At 38.8% G+C, this 12,368-nt stretch overlaps 2 protein-coding genes across 4 annotated transcripts in view; one reads left to right on the top strand and one right to left on the bottom strand.

The window, feature by feature from the left end:
* The window catches only part of brf1b (BRF1 general transcription factor IIIB subunit b), a 70,545-nt gene that overhangs the window by 17,543 nt on the left and 40,634 nt on the right, over positions 1-12,368 (top strand). For both annotated transcript variants that reach the window (XM_016525466.1, XM_016525465.1), the window contains exons 7-11: positions 8,639-8,788; positions 10,877-10,970; positions 11,205-11,331; positions 11,768-11,807; positions 12,171-12,266. In XM_016525466.1, the coding sequence (XP_016380952.1) occupies positions 8,639-8,788; positions 10,877-10,970; positions 11,205-11,331; positions 11,768-11,807; positions 12,171-12,266 (507 nt within the window). The remainder of the gene's footprint in view (positions 1-8,638; positions 8,789-10,876; positions 10,971-11,204; positions 11,332-11,767; positions 11,808-12,170; positions 12,267-12,368) is intronic.
* On the bottom strand, positions 502-5,164 carry btbd6b (BTB (POZ) domain containing 6b). 2 transcript variants are annotated; one of them, XM_016525469.1, is made up of 5 exons: positions 5,016-5,164; positions 2,790-3,084; positions 2,611-2,701; positions 2,381-2,499; positions 502-1,758 (listed from the first exon to the last, which is right to left on the bottom strand). In XM_016525469.1, the coding sequence occupies exons 2-5, from the start codon at positions 2,993-2,995 to the stop codon at positions 726-728; spliced, it is 1,449 nt and encodes a 482-aa protein (XP_016380955.1). In that variant the 5' UTR covers positions 2,996-3,084; positions 5,016-5,164; the 3' UTR covers positions 502-725. The 2 variants fall into 2 exon arrangements, with proteins under 2 accessions (XP_016380955.1, XP_016380954.1); XM_016525468.1 differs by lacking the exon at positions 5,016-5,164 and having other exon boundaries at positions 2,790-3,841.

Here is a 12,368-nt window from a genome sequence, read left to right as displayed (position 1 = left end):
TTGTTTTAGTATAACATTATAATACCATTCATATATTTAAACCAATCCGATGTATATTTGACATTTACAGCTTAATACTATAGAAAAGCACTAAAGGTTTTTCAGTTAGTGTTTTCAGCTTGTTTATTTTCATATAAAAATACGGCATGCAGTTGCATCAAACAATGGTATAAACATCATTCAATGTAAATTGTGATAATCGTAATTAATAATCGCAATTACAATTTTTGTCATAATCGTGCAGCCCTTTATGAATAAGAAGTGAAAACAACTTTGGATTTGAGTCACAAAAACGTTTATAATCTGCAGTTCAGGAAGCTGATCACCAATACAAGACATTTTATTTGTCAGTCAGCATCAAGCTGAAAACAGATACGTTATGTACAAAACATGACACACTAGTGGCTTCCGTCCACAATCAAGAGCAGTACAACTTTCTTCATTTATATATATATATATATAGAGAGAGAGAGAGAGCGAGAGAGAGAGAGAGAGAGAGAGATCTGCTTGCTGCAGCATCAATAATTAAATCAAATATATAATTTTTGCAATAAATAAAGCTGAAGAACATTCCTTCCATCTGAGTCCACTGTGGTTCTAAAGCGCCATTACCATCAAGTTCACTGCTGCTACATAATAAAGGCAAGAGCCTCACGAGACCCTGTATTCAATCCATCTTAATTCCAGTGAGCGGAATGCACTGCAATATGGATGTCCTGACAATTTCAGGCATAGAAGACCAGCTCTGGGATCTGACCCCCCTGTACTCCAGTTCCGTTGGTACTGTCCGAGGAACACTGGAACTGGAAGGTCACCTTTCCACATTGCACTTCCGTCATACCCTCCTGTCCAAAGTAACTAAGTTCATTCCCATCCAATATGGCACTGACTGTGTAGAAGGTGTCCTGCTCCACTTGGACCGGGTGTTCAAACCATACAGAGAAGGTGTTGCTAGATCCGTCTGAAACAAATTTTGTTAGGTTCTGGGCCAGTGTCACTCCTTGGCGCTTGAGTTCAATCATGGCACTGTACTCTGCCTTTCCACCACTGGAACCGTACAAGCCAAGCCCTGCAATGAAGATCCTCTTGTCCACCGCAAACTGGATGCTATCGCAGCGTCCGCGGTAGCGCCATTGGTTACTACGGTAAGCCGAGGACTGGAAACGATGGCAGCGCTGTGGCGTCAGACCCTTTCTTTTCTGCAGTGGGAATTCCAGCTTGGGCTTATTGGCAGCCGTGTACCATAGGAAGACATCATGAGTCTCTTCCAGCGTTAAAACGTCTGACTGTGCAGCTCCGTTGGCGAACTCCTCCAGGGTCATGGTTGGGATACGAACCAAGTAGAGAGCCTTGCCCAGCACTGCCCTTTTATTACGAGAGGTCAGTCCCAGTCCCTGCCTTTTGCATTCAGCCACAGCCCAATCGAGAGCCGCCTGGAAGACCACCGCCTCCCGGGTGTTGAGAGTCTCTCGCTTTAGTATGATCTCCAGCGTTTGAAGATCAATCTCACAGAAACCCTCAGAGTGAAGCGCCAGCTCAGCCTGAGCATCAATGACCTCCCAGCACCGCTGGGTCAGCTCAGGCTCCTCAAACAGTCGACTCTGGGACAACAACACACAGGCATTTTTGGCCTCCAAGCTTGTCTCCAGAAAGGTGACACAGGCCTTAGCCAGTGCAGGCACTATATACTTTTTGGCAGCGTACAGAGTGGCCAGCACTGTGTCCGCTTCAAGTTCAATCTCATCGCTGTACATGTACCTGGAAGTGAATAGAAAAAGGACTTAGAAACCAACAATGTCTTTTTTAATAGCTGTTATACAAGCATTAGGCTTTGCAGTGATTGAGTTTAGAGTTACATGCAGGGGTCAACAACAAATGATTAAAAAATAAATATATGAGGAAAGATAAAATGCATCTTAGAAATCTGCTCTTTGTATTCATATTAAACCATATTAATCCAACATTCAAGAAAATTTTCAATGTGATAATTCTTAAAAAAATATCATGTGGTGTAACCAAGTAAAAATTATAAAATGTTCCTTACACCTTGAATACATAAATACTTTTTTTGCTTATTTTTCAAAAAAGAAAGAAAGAAAGAAAACATCATAAATTATTGATTCATAATTATCATTACATTTTAAAGGAGTTAAAAATCAGAACTTTATTTATTCACCTTGACAGTCACGAGGAGGGACTATTTAACATTTTTCTCTTCCACATTGGTTTCACCAGATGACTTTTGGTGGACAAAAGTTTTCCAAATATTAATAAGCAGTGGTTACATTTTTTTCTAAGAATTTGGAAAATGAAATTGAAAATTAATTGAAAAGAAAATGAGTGTCCCATCATTGACACATAAATTAAGTGCAGAACTTACTTCAAAAGAATTAAAAAAGCAGCAGGCTCCACGTCAGGAATATGAATATCAGATTCTCCTTCTGCTAGATCTCCGTAAAACATGGCACCGAAAACAGAACTCCCCACTGCCAGCACATACTGGAAGCAGAAATGCCACAGAAAAGCGGTCAAACAGACGCTTGATGAAAGAGGCATTTGAGATGCGTTTTGACCATAGACTGTAGTTTTGACTCAGTAGGATTCGCTCACCTTGTGTGCTGGAACTTTTTGGGATGCGCCAGGCGGACCCACAACAAAATGAACATCTGCCATGAGTTCGTTATTGAACATCAAAGCATTCCTGAAGAGAACAAAATGCAACAGAATATTTCGTTTATGGATCCATAACAGCGTAGATGATTCGAAAAGCAAGCCGAAGGCGCCCTTACCTCTCTCTCAGTGTCGGGTGAGTGGCCTGCCAGCTGGCAGTCTCGACGTTATTATTGTTGATGTTCTGCTGAGTGGCAGTTGTAGTCGGCGTTGTCACCGTTTGAGTGACTTGGACGATGGTCTTTTTGCTGGCAGCTGTGACTGCTGTGCTGTTACTGTTGGGAAGGTTGGTATTTATGCTGGCAGGATAGAGTTCTGCAGCCATCTTCTTCCTCAAGGACAAAGTCACGATTTCATAGCATACTGGCAGCTTGCTGAGCTGTTTCCCACTCTTTCTTGTCCTTTTCAATGTTTCTGGAAGCAAAAGGAAAAACGTCAAAAACTTCATGATCCTGCCATATAGGCAATCTGGCGTTGTTGGCATCGGCAAGTTTATCCACCAGTCTGCAGAGTAATTAAAAGGCAGGTGTATCGGGAAAAACAGCTCCCTTTAATTTAATTAGAAATTACAAGCCAAAGTCACTCTAAGTACACGCGCTTCCTGGGCATCTTTTCCATTTTGGACACATTTACAAAACAACATCAACGTAACCGTCCAGCAGAAATATTCCAGCTCGAAGACTTTTTCCTCTTTCTCAACGCATCCTCGCGATCCTTCATCTCGGACTTTGTACAATGAAAGTAACAGGATGCAAGTGAAGCAAACTACGTTCGGTTAAATAAATCAAGAGGTCCCGAATCGAACACAGAAAATGCTACGTGGTCCTTGTCATCCTACATATCTGTGGTGTATCTCCTCTCAAGCGTCTCTACTCTGTATTGTAAAGCCCGTTTTGTGTGACGGGCGACGACGCCCAGCTCTCTGTTGACAAATCAAACTACGAGTGAATCGGACGTCAGTGGCCCACAGGCGCCTCCCAGAGCCGAACCGCCAGCCCCCCTCGCGCCGCTCGAGCACGAATGAACCCTTTGCTCATTGTTTTTAGGGTTAGGAACCAAGAACCGCTCCGTTGAAAAAAATTAACGAATCGAATTAATTTACAGTTCAGCGCAACACTGATCAGCGTCGTTGATTCCCAAACGAATGACTCTTACGAGTCGGTTCTTTTTAGTGAATCAAAAGCATACGCGACCAGGGTAGTCCGACTATGAATCGAACGATTCTAATGAATCGCCTCTATTGCATCAAAACATTTACGAATCTATCGCAGCCTTGCTGAAATAACCTGACTCGCAAGTTATTAATTTCATGTAATAAAGCACAAACTGCTAATGTGTTATGTTTAAGGCTTGTGAGACCTAAATATGTGTATACTGAGTTGTTTACATGACAACGTAGCTAAAGATACATACACAGTGGTATTTAATAAAAAAAATAATAATAATAATAAAAATTGAATTAAATATGGTACCGCATATTTATTGTATTATGTGAAATGCAAGACAAGTGCAATCCAATGTAAATGCTTAAAAAAGCTTGTAAAAAGTCATTAAAAAGTCTGTGCATGCACATATGTTGTGGGAAAAAATGGTAGGCTATTGCATTTATTTATGGTCTGTTGAATCTGACCTAATGTTATAATTTACAAATTGAGGACATTAAATGTTTTTCTTTCTCAAAACGTAGGCTACTCAAAGAATAATGGAACCTTTAAGCAACTTCAATCGGCAGCTGAGCCAGAATCGTTTAATTCACGATTCCCATCTATATTGTTGACAATGTATGTTCACTTCACCACTTCCACCAAATCAAAATGTATCGTATCTTACGCTAGTGCTATCCATGTCATCATCACCGGAGGCCAGATTTGATCAGCTTTATATGAAATCTCGCGCAAAGCTTTGAAGGGATTTTTTTTTTTTTCATAATGTAACTTTTTCCACAACGCGCAATACAGAACTCAACGCTTTACGACCATCACCGAGCTTCAGTTGCAGTGTTTCAACTTCATAAGATCAGTCAATTTGCTGATGCAGCCTTAATGTCTCATAAGGGGATAAACATCTGCTACCAAGTGCTCAACCTACTAAGCAAATTTTTGATGTGGTCGGTAGAAATATCGTCCGCGTTCACAATTAACATGTCCGATCAATGATTATAGCGCGAGCATTCTTTACAAACCGGCTTTAAAGAGATAAAGTAGCAGCAGAACAGAGCTACCGTCAGCATAGACTTGTCCACCAAAACGGACTCTTTAGTCGAAGTAATATGAATCATTGTTCGCGATTCATTAAAGCAGTAACCGCAGAGGAACTTAAATAGCAGATCATTAGTCGTTCTTTACCTTATTAAGCCGACCGAAGCGCAGCTGGCAGGAAAATGCATTCAGGTTTGATGTTTGAAGGCTCGCTGGCAGCCAGGAGCCATGTTAAATCTACAGTGTGCAATGAGAGAGAGAGGGGGTTGGGCTTGCACAGCTTTCCCGGATCTCCAACAGAGGGCTTCGGCGCTGGAAACTGGATCCCTCGCCTACGATAAGCGGCTTATCTATCTCACACAATTTAGACAATTATGTTTTATGCCAGACAAAGTGCGTGAAACATGCACACAGAGAGCGAAATGTACTAAATGTAAAGCACTTTCAGTAAGTCATTTTGGGTCAGAGAAGCTGGTTTAGGTCATAAAGGTGCGCTGAGTAGGCTAATGTTTTGCAAATTAAAACGTTTTATACATTAAGAATGTAATAACCCCTTTGAGAAATTATGATTAAAATGACATAAACTCACATAAGATGACCGCTCCAATCATATCCATCTTTTAGAAAAAGTTGTGTTTATTCTACATGAAGTAGTCGTCCACTCACTTGGTATTAACATGGCAGTGTATACTGGTATAGGGAAATAACTTGAAGAACAACAAAGTGCATTAAATGTTAAAACTATATGCACAAAAACAGTGTTTATGATTACGATAATAGATTAAAATAATATGATAAGATCAGTGGCGTAACTTAGTAATGACGGGCCCCAGTGCAGGCTATTATGACGGGCCCCCTGGTGCACGGTTATGAAGCACATACAAACACACAGCGCTCGTGTCTAGAAGGGAACCCATATATGCAAATTTGTGCCTAACCTACTTAATTTAGACCAACTAAAATCAGTATCTTATCAGTTTCTTATAATAAATTGAACATCGAAACTCAAATTGAAACTCTTTCCGTGCGTCTCTCTCTAACACACACGGCTGTGCGTGCGCCTGGCCGCAGCAGCCAGAAGTACCAAATTAATCGTGTTGAATTTTACAGTCATCAGCATGTGTTACCTATTGTATTTGCAAAGCACAGAAGGCAAGGTTATCAGAAGCATTGAGTGTTTCAGCGCTGTGGTGCTGAATACCGCAAACTTTTTTTTTATTTTTTTATTTTTAACACAGTAACCGAGTAATCGCGGCAACCGCATTTATATTTTTATTTACGGGTGGGACATGTGTCCCCACGACCCCCGCCACTTTTTGCGCTCGCTCGCACAATGCGCAGTCTTCACACAGACGATCGTACGCTTTGTTCTGGTAAAAGCACAAAACAAAATGCACACAAACATGTCCTTGCTCTTGATATACAATCACTGATGAACAACTTTGGTTTTAATGAGAGAGAAAAAAAAACTACACGAGGGTGGATTAGAACCCAAAACCTCAGAAATGCTTGACAAAAGTACTACCACTAGACCACTGAAGCACACAGACACGCACACACACACACACACACACGATTAACGCAAATGTATATATTTATTAAGTTCTGTGAAGAATCTCGGTACTAATTGTATTTTATTATTAATACGTTTATTATTCATTTATATTAATATAGTCGCTTGCAATGTGGGCAGGGCCCGCGTGCGCTGCGGGGCCCCCCCGCGGCACGGGCCCCAGTGCGGCTGCACTGCCTGCACTGTCTGTAGTTACGCCACTGGATAAGATATACCAGTTTGCATTAAGAGCTGTTTTTGTACAGCTAAAAATAACTGGAAGCAGACACCGGAAGCCTTGCACATTCAATTTACTAATGGCTGCACCCACTCTTACATAAAAAATTAGGTGGATATAACGCTTTTAGTAAGCGCTCAAAGTGAACAAACAACGCAAACCAAATTAGTAAAAAAGCAGTACAATATGCAGCTGTGTAGCAGCAACAGCCATTAATGTGACAGTTTATCACTGTTGGCAGATACTACACTACAGAAATGAATAAGAAGTATACCGTAAATCTCACAGGAAGTAGTAAGTCCTGAACTTTTCGTCTACTGTTTTGTTAAAACTGTGAATTTGGACACTACTCTTTCCACATACTGTTTTTCCCCTTCTATATAGTATAGGGAAGAATGCCATAATCCCCACCACCATTTTGTAGTGCGTTCCATTTCATCAGGTGGACAAGGGAAGTTTATATGGACAGACCTTCAACCTCTAGATTTTAAACGAGGACACAAGTCTACTCGTATGTACATTTCAGGCCGCGGCATATACCACAATGCAACACGATTGTGACGTCACCACACCCCACCCCACACATTTCTAGTGTATGATATATGATCTATTTAGAGGTTTAACAGTATAATACCTTGCAGTTACAGTAAGATGACGTTTTTTTCACAGTCACTGTTTATTAGTTTTGTCGTATAGTATTCATTCAGCAGTTTTGTTCTCTTATATGCATTTCTATAGTTTTATGTGGATTTTTATACATTTACACTGCAGAATTAACTGCATATTGAAAATACCACTTCTGCCATGTGCTAATTTCAGAAGATCTTGATTAGTGCTTTCAATTTAGCACTCCCACTGTGTCAGAATCAAGCTTCCCCCTAAGCAAATGATGATTTAACAATTACAGACACATCAGACAAGTGAAGGACAAGGTCAGAGAATAAGTTTGAGACATCTGATCCCTCAATGCATCTTCTAAGGGATGTCATTGTTCAACCTAGATCAGAACCTGTTATAGCACTAAAATGAAGAGCATTATCCATAATTTTGCTTCAGTAGGGTTTCTGTTGTTGGAATATGCAGCATGTGGCTTTCTCAAGGAGGATTTTTCCTAACTGTAGACAGTGCTGTGTACAACCCTCACCAAGAGGACTCTTTTTCTGCAAAGCCAAGTTTCCCATCCCCACCAACAATTCTCACAGTTCTAATTGATTATTTCTCCCTGTATTCATTTGTCACTTTTCCCTTAATCAAACTCTGACCGTCACAGTCTCACAAATCAGATAATTTTACAGCCATGACTGAAATAGAAGTCTGAAAATCAATTTATTTTTCAGAGCAGTATGGATCATTCCAAAGAATGTTACATAAGAAAATTAATTTTTTTAAACGGCACTGAATATTTGTTCTGTCAACTGCTCTGCTCTAGTACTGCATCAATAAATATTATAATTTAATATAAAATTGCTTGGCAGTATAAAAAGGCCAGTGACAGACACAGTCTAGGGAGATTTCAATGAACATACTATGTCTCATAAGTGCAGGTGCAGTCCTTATAGTGTAGCCTTAGATAGGGTCATAGATGGCCACCTTCCTTAGCTGAGCTCATTTCCTTCTTATTAGGACAGCAGTGATGTTTGGGCTTTATTGGGCCAGCAGAATGAGTTTACCCAAGGACTTAGAAGTAGGTGGAAGTGAGGGATATTTGCTCCCACGGATTGACTAAGCCAGGCCTCTTTTAAAGGTTCCCATAGCAGGACTGTGTTCTAGATTCAGCATGGAGTCATGGAGAACAACAAAAAAAATTATGCTTTTTTAAATCTTTTGAAAGGGCACCAGCTAAACGAGGTACACAGAGATGAAAAGCCTTGATTTGTAATAAAGTCAAACTCAGTTTTCAAATTGGAGTTACAAATTTAGGTTATGTTCTCAGGTTCGTGTCCAGTCACTGATTACAGATCTGTTGATTTCTATTCATAGATCCATGTCTGTACATTCCACGATTCGCCCACATGTTGGAGTTCGGTGAAAAGACTCATGAGGTTTCGATGACTGCTCTCAGACTGCTGCAGAGGATGAAAAGAGACTGGATGCACACGGGACGGCGACCATCAGGCTTGTGTGGTGCAGGTAAATTGTCCAATGTTCTAATGATAAACACTCTGCTGTTGTATTTGGAGGTCTCTTGGAGGTTTTGTTCACCCAAAAATGAGAATTCCATCCATATTTACTCACCCGTATGTCATTGCAAACCTGTACGATTTTCTTGTTTATCTAGGGAACACAAAAAAAAGATATTTGAAGAATGTTGCAGCTGTTCATGTCCATGCAATAAAAGTCTGTGAGGTCCTAATGAAATCTTTGATCTTCTCATGATGAACGCAGAGTCTAAATCAAATTGAGAAGACTTGAATCAAACCACCAACATAAACCATGAATCATAAAATAATCTTCATTTTTGTGTAAACTCTCCATTTAAACGTCAGTCCTTTCTTTGTTTTGGATTAACCTCCGAGTTTTTAAAAGATTCACTACGCCTTCTTTGTCAGCTCAAAATGAAAATAGTCTACGCTATAGTTCTGCGCATCTGTCAGATCATAAAGCAAATCCCTTAATGTGCTAAAAGTTTGACATGGGAACTGGAGCAGCGAGTTCCATAACAAGGATAAAAAGGAGATCACTGCAAGTGCTTTACCACCGCACAGATCTCGGTGCCCTCGATCTGAAGCAGAACGCAGTGGTCTCTGCACTCTGTCTCAGGAATAGAAGGCAAACTTCCTGCCTGCATCTCTAGTTCAACCCTCTCTCACTGTCTCACTTTTCCCATCTAACATCCGCTGCTGCAATATCTGAATAATTAATAATTCATCATTAATCATTCACAGTATTCAGGGGAATATGGTAAGTGTAAATGTCAGTTTTCTGCATTGAGGTTGATTGTTTTAGAGCGAGGGGAGTAAACACAACTACACTTCACCTTCTGTGAACCAGTGTGAACACTGCAAAAACAAATATCAAGATAAAAGCAAAAAAGTGCAAAAGTTTCACTCTTGCACTCATGTTTTTGTTACGAACGGTTTCACTCAGAAATGATTATTCATCAGTAAGTTTGCACTTCAATTTTTGCTGAATTTAGGATACAATTTAGAATATGCATTTATTTTTGAATAAATTATTAATTCTATTTAGCACCGATGCATTAAATTGATTAATTTGATAGTACATACTTTTATATTTTTACAAAAAATTCCATTTCAAATAAATGCCGTTCTCTTTCTGTTCATCAAAAAATCCTGAATATGTATCACCATTTCCACAAAATTAATAAGTAGCACAACTGTTTTAAATATTGATAATAAGAAGACATGTTTCTTGAGCAGCAAATCAGCATATTAGAATGATTTCTAAAAGATCATGTGACACTGAAGACTGGAGTAATGGCTCCTGAAAATTCAGCTTTGCATTGCAGGAATAAATTAACATTTTGAAATCTATTAAAATAAAGTTGCATTTTAAATTGTAATAATTTTTCTACTATAAAAACTGGTTTGTTTATTTATTTATTTAATTTTATTAGAAACTGAACAACTAAGTGAACATGCAACATACAAGTTTTACTTATTTCAAAGTAACAAAAATTATGTGTGCCCAAGCAATAAAGATATATAATAAATATATTGAAAATTATAATACTATATTATTGTTAGTAAACATTTTACTAACATTTAATATGTAATATTTACATTTTTGTAAACTGTCATTTTTTGTGTTTTTATTCAGATCAAAATTGATCTGACAAAATGCTTTTTTTTTTTGCTTTTTAGGACAAAAAAAATCCTACACAAGTGTTAGTGAATAAATATATTGTTCGCTTATAGAAATATTGTCTAAATATATCGGATGAGCATTTGGTTTTATGTTGACAGTGGATGGAAATGGGATTGTATAGGCTTGTTTTGTTGTTTTTCCCTTAAACACAACTCCGCAGCACAATTTACATAATGCCTACTAACCAGGTTATTGTATCGCACAGCACACCTCAGCATCTGCAGAGATTCTTTTTACAATTGCTCCCTTACTATAGAAAATGCACTCTCAACACTTTTGTATGGTACATACACTGTATATTTGCACAGGGGTGAAATGTCATACAAATTGAGAAAAAATACTGTTTGGGACAAAACATTTATCCTCATTTTCTCTCCCATGTCCTCCCAGCTCTGCTCGTAGCAGCTCGTATGCATGAATTCCGTCGTACGGTGAAGGAGGTGATATCTGTCGTCAAGGTGTGTGAGGCCACGCTGAGAAAAAGGTGAATATCATGGCTTATCTGAGCATATTTTTAGGGAAATTGACTGCTATTGTCACCCAAAAACATGTAGTGTCCAAACTAATGTTTGAAACATAATGTTTAAATATCTCACATTTAATTTTTCACAGTAGAACTAGGGATGTACAATATATATCGGTACCATATTGGTATCAGTCAATATTAGATATATCTTGTCAATATTATTAAATATCATTTAATTACTGTATCAACCAGGCTGACAGAGTTTGAGGAGACCCCCACCAGTGCCCTGACCATCGATGAGTTCATGCGAGTGGACCTTGAGAAAGAATGTGATCCTCCGTCTTTTGTTGCAGGACAGAAAAAACTCAAGATGCAGCAGGTACTCATATGGGGGATACATGGCTGTTGAGATATTTATTTATTTATTTATTCTTTTTTTTTTAAAGAAATTAATGCTTATATTTAGCAAGGAGGCATTAAACTGATCAAAAGTGAAAGACATTTATAAATACATTTACAAAAGACTTCTATTTCAAATAAATTCTGTCCTTTTGAACTTTCTATTCAAAGAATCCTGAAAAAATATATCACTGTTTCCACAAAAATATTAAGCAGCACAACTGTTTTCAATATTGATAATAATAAGATATTTTAAGAGACTTCTTTCAAAAACATTTCAAAATCTTACTGACCGAATACAATAGTGTGTGTGTGTGTGTGTGTGTGTGTGACCAGATATGAAGCTATGAATATAAGATTCAGCCATATGAGACTCTGGATAAATGGTTCTCTTAATTGAAATGTCATTGTTTCAGCTGGAGCAGGAGCTGGCCAAGAAACTTGAGGAATACCAAGGTTAGTCTGTCCTCCTGGAATAAGATATTGATTCTCTCTATTGACTCAACATGGCATCTGAATGCTCTCTGTGGTGCGTTATCTTGGCTACACTAAGCATTTCAAGATTTTTTTGACGATTATGAATGTCAAGTTCCCTTGTGGTTTAGAGTGCCCACCTTACCGACAGCAGCTGTTTCCATAAATGCCTCCATATATTAGGACTATACATCATTACTTGACGTGCCATTAGCATACATAATCTGAACGTTGAACACACTCTACCAAGGAATCCATGTTGCATGCTGAATATTTTTCAGACAAAAAATCACAAACTATCAGAGACATCAGGCTTATGTGTATGTGTGTGTACATTGTCTGCAGGTGAGATCAACTCATACCGCGATGAGATTGAGACACAGCTGGCAGTGAGCAGCAGAACCAAACTGAGAGGGATTTATGCCTCCTACGCAAAAGAAGGTAGATCAAATCAAGTGCTCTGCATGTTTATTTATTACACCTAGGCTCATCTGAGCACAGTTCGCTGATGATATTTGTTCTTAATAGAGAGTATTGTGTGAT

The sequence above is a fragment of the Sinocyclocheilus rhinocerous genome, unplaced genomic scaffold, assembly GCF_001515625.1.
Source record: "Sinocyclocheilus rhinocerous isolate Xijiao unplaced genomic scaffold, SAMN03320098_v1.1 scaffold453, whole genome shotgun sequence".
Classification (NCBI taxonomy): Eukaryota; Metazoa; Chordata; class Actinopteri; order Cypriniformes; family Cyprinidae; genus Sinocyclocheilus; species Sinocyclocheilus rhinocerous.
Note: the sequence above shows the minus strand (reverse complement) of the source record. Positions and strands in the feature narration are given on the sequence as shown.

Coding starts and splice junctions, on each gene's coding strand:
- btbd6b (XM_016525468.1), bottom strand. CDS start 3,154: ATGCCAACAACGCCAGATTGCCTATATGGCAGGATCATGAAGTTTTTG. Junction 2,702..2,789: donor CACCCGACACTGAGAGAGAG/GTAAGGGCGCCT, acceptor TGTTCTCTTCAG/GAATGCTTTGATGTTCAATA. Junction 2,500..2,610: donor AAAAAGTTCCAGCACACAAG/GTGAGCGAATCC, acceptor TTCTGCTTCCAG/TATGTGCTGGCAGTGGGGAG.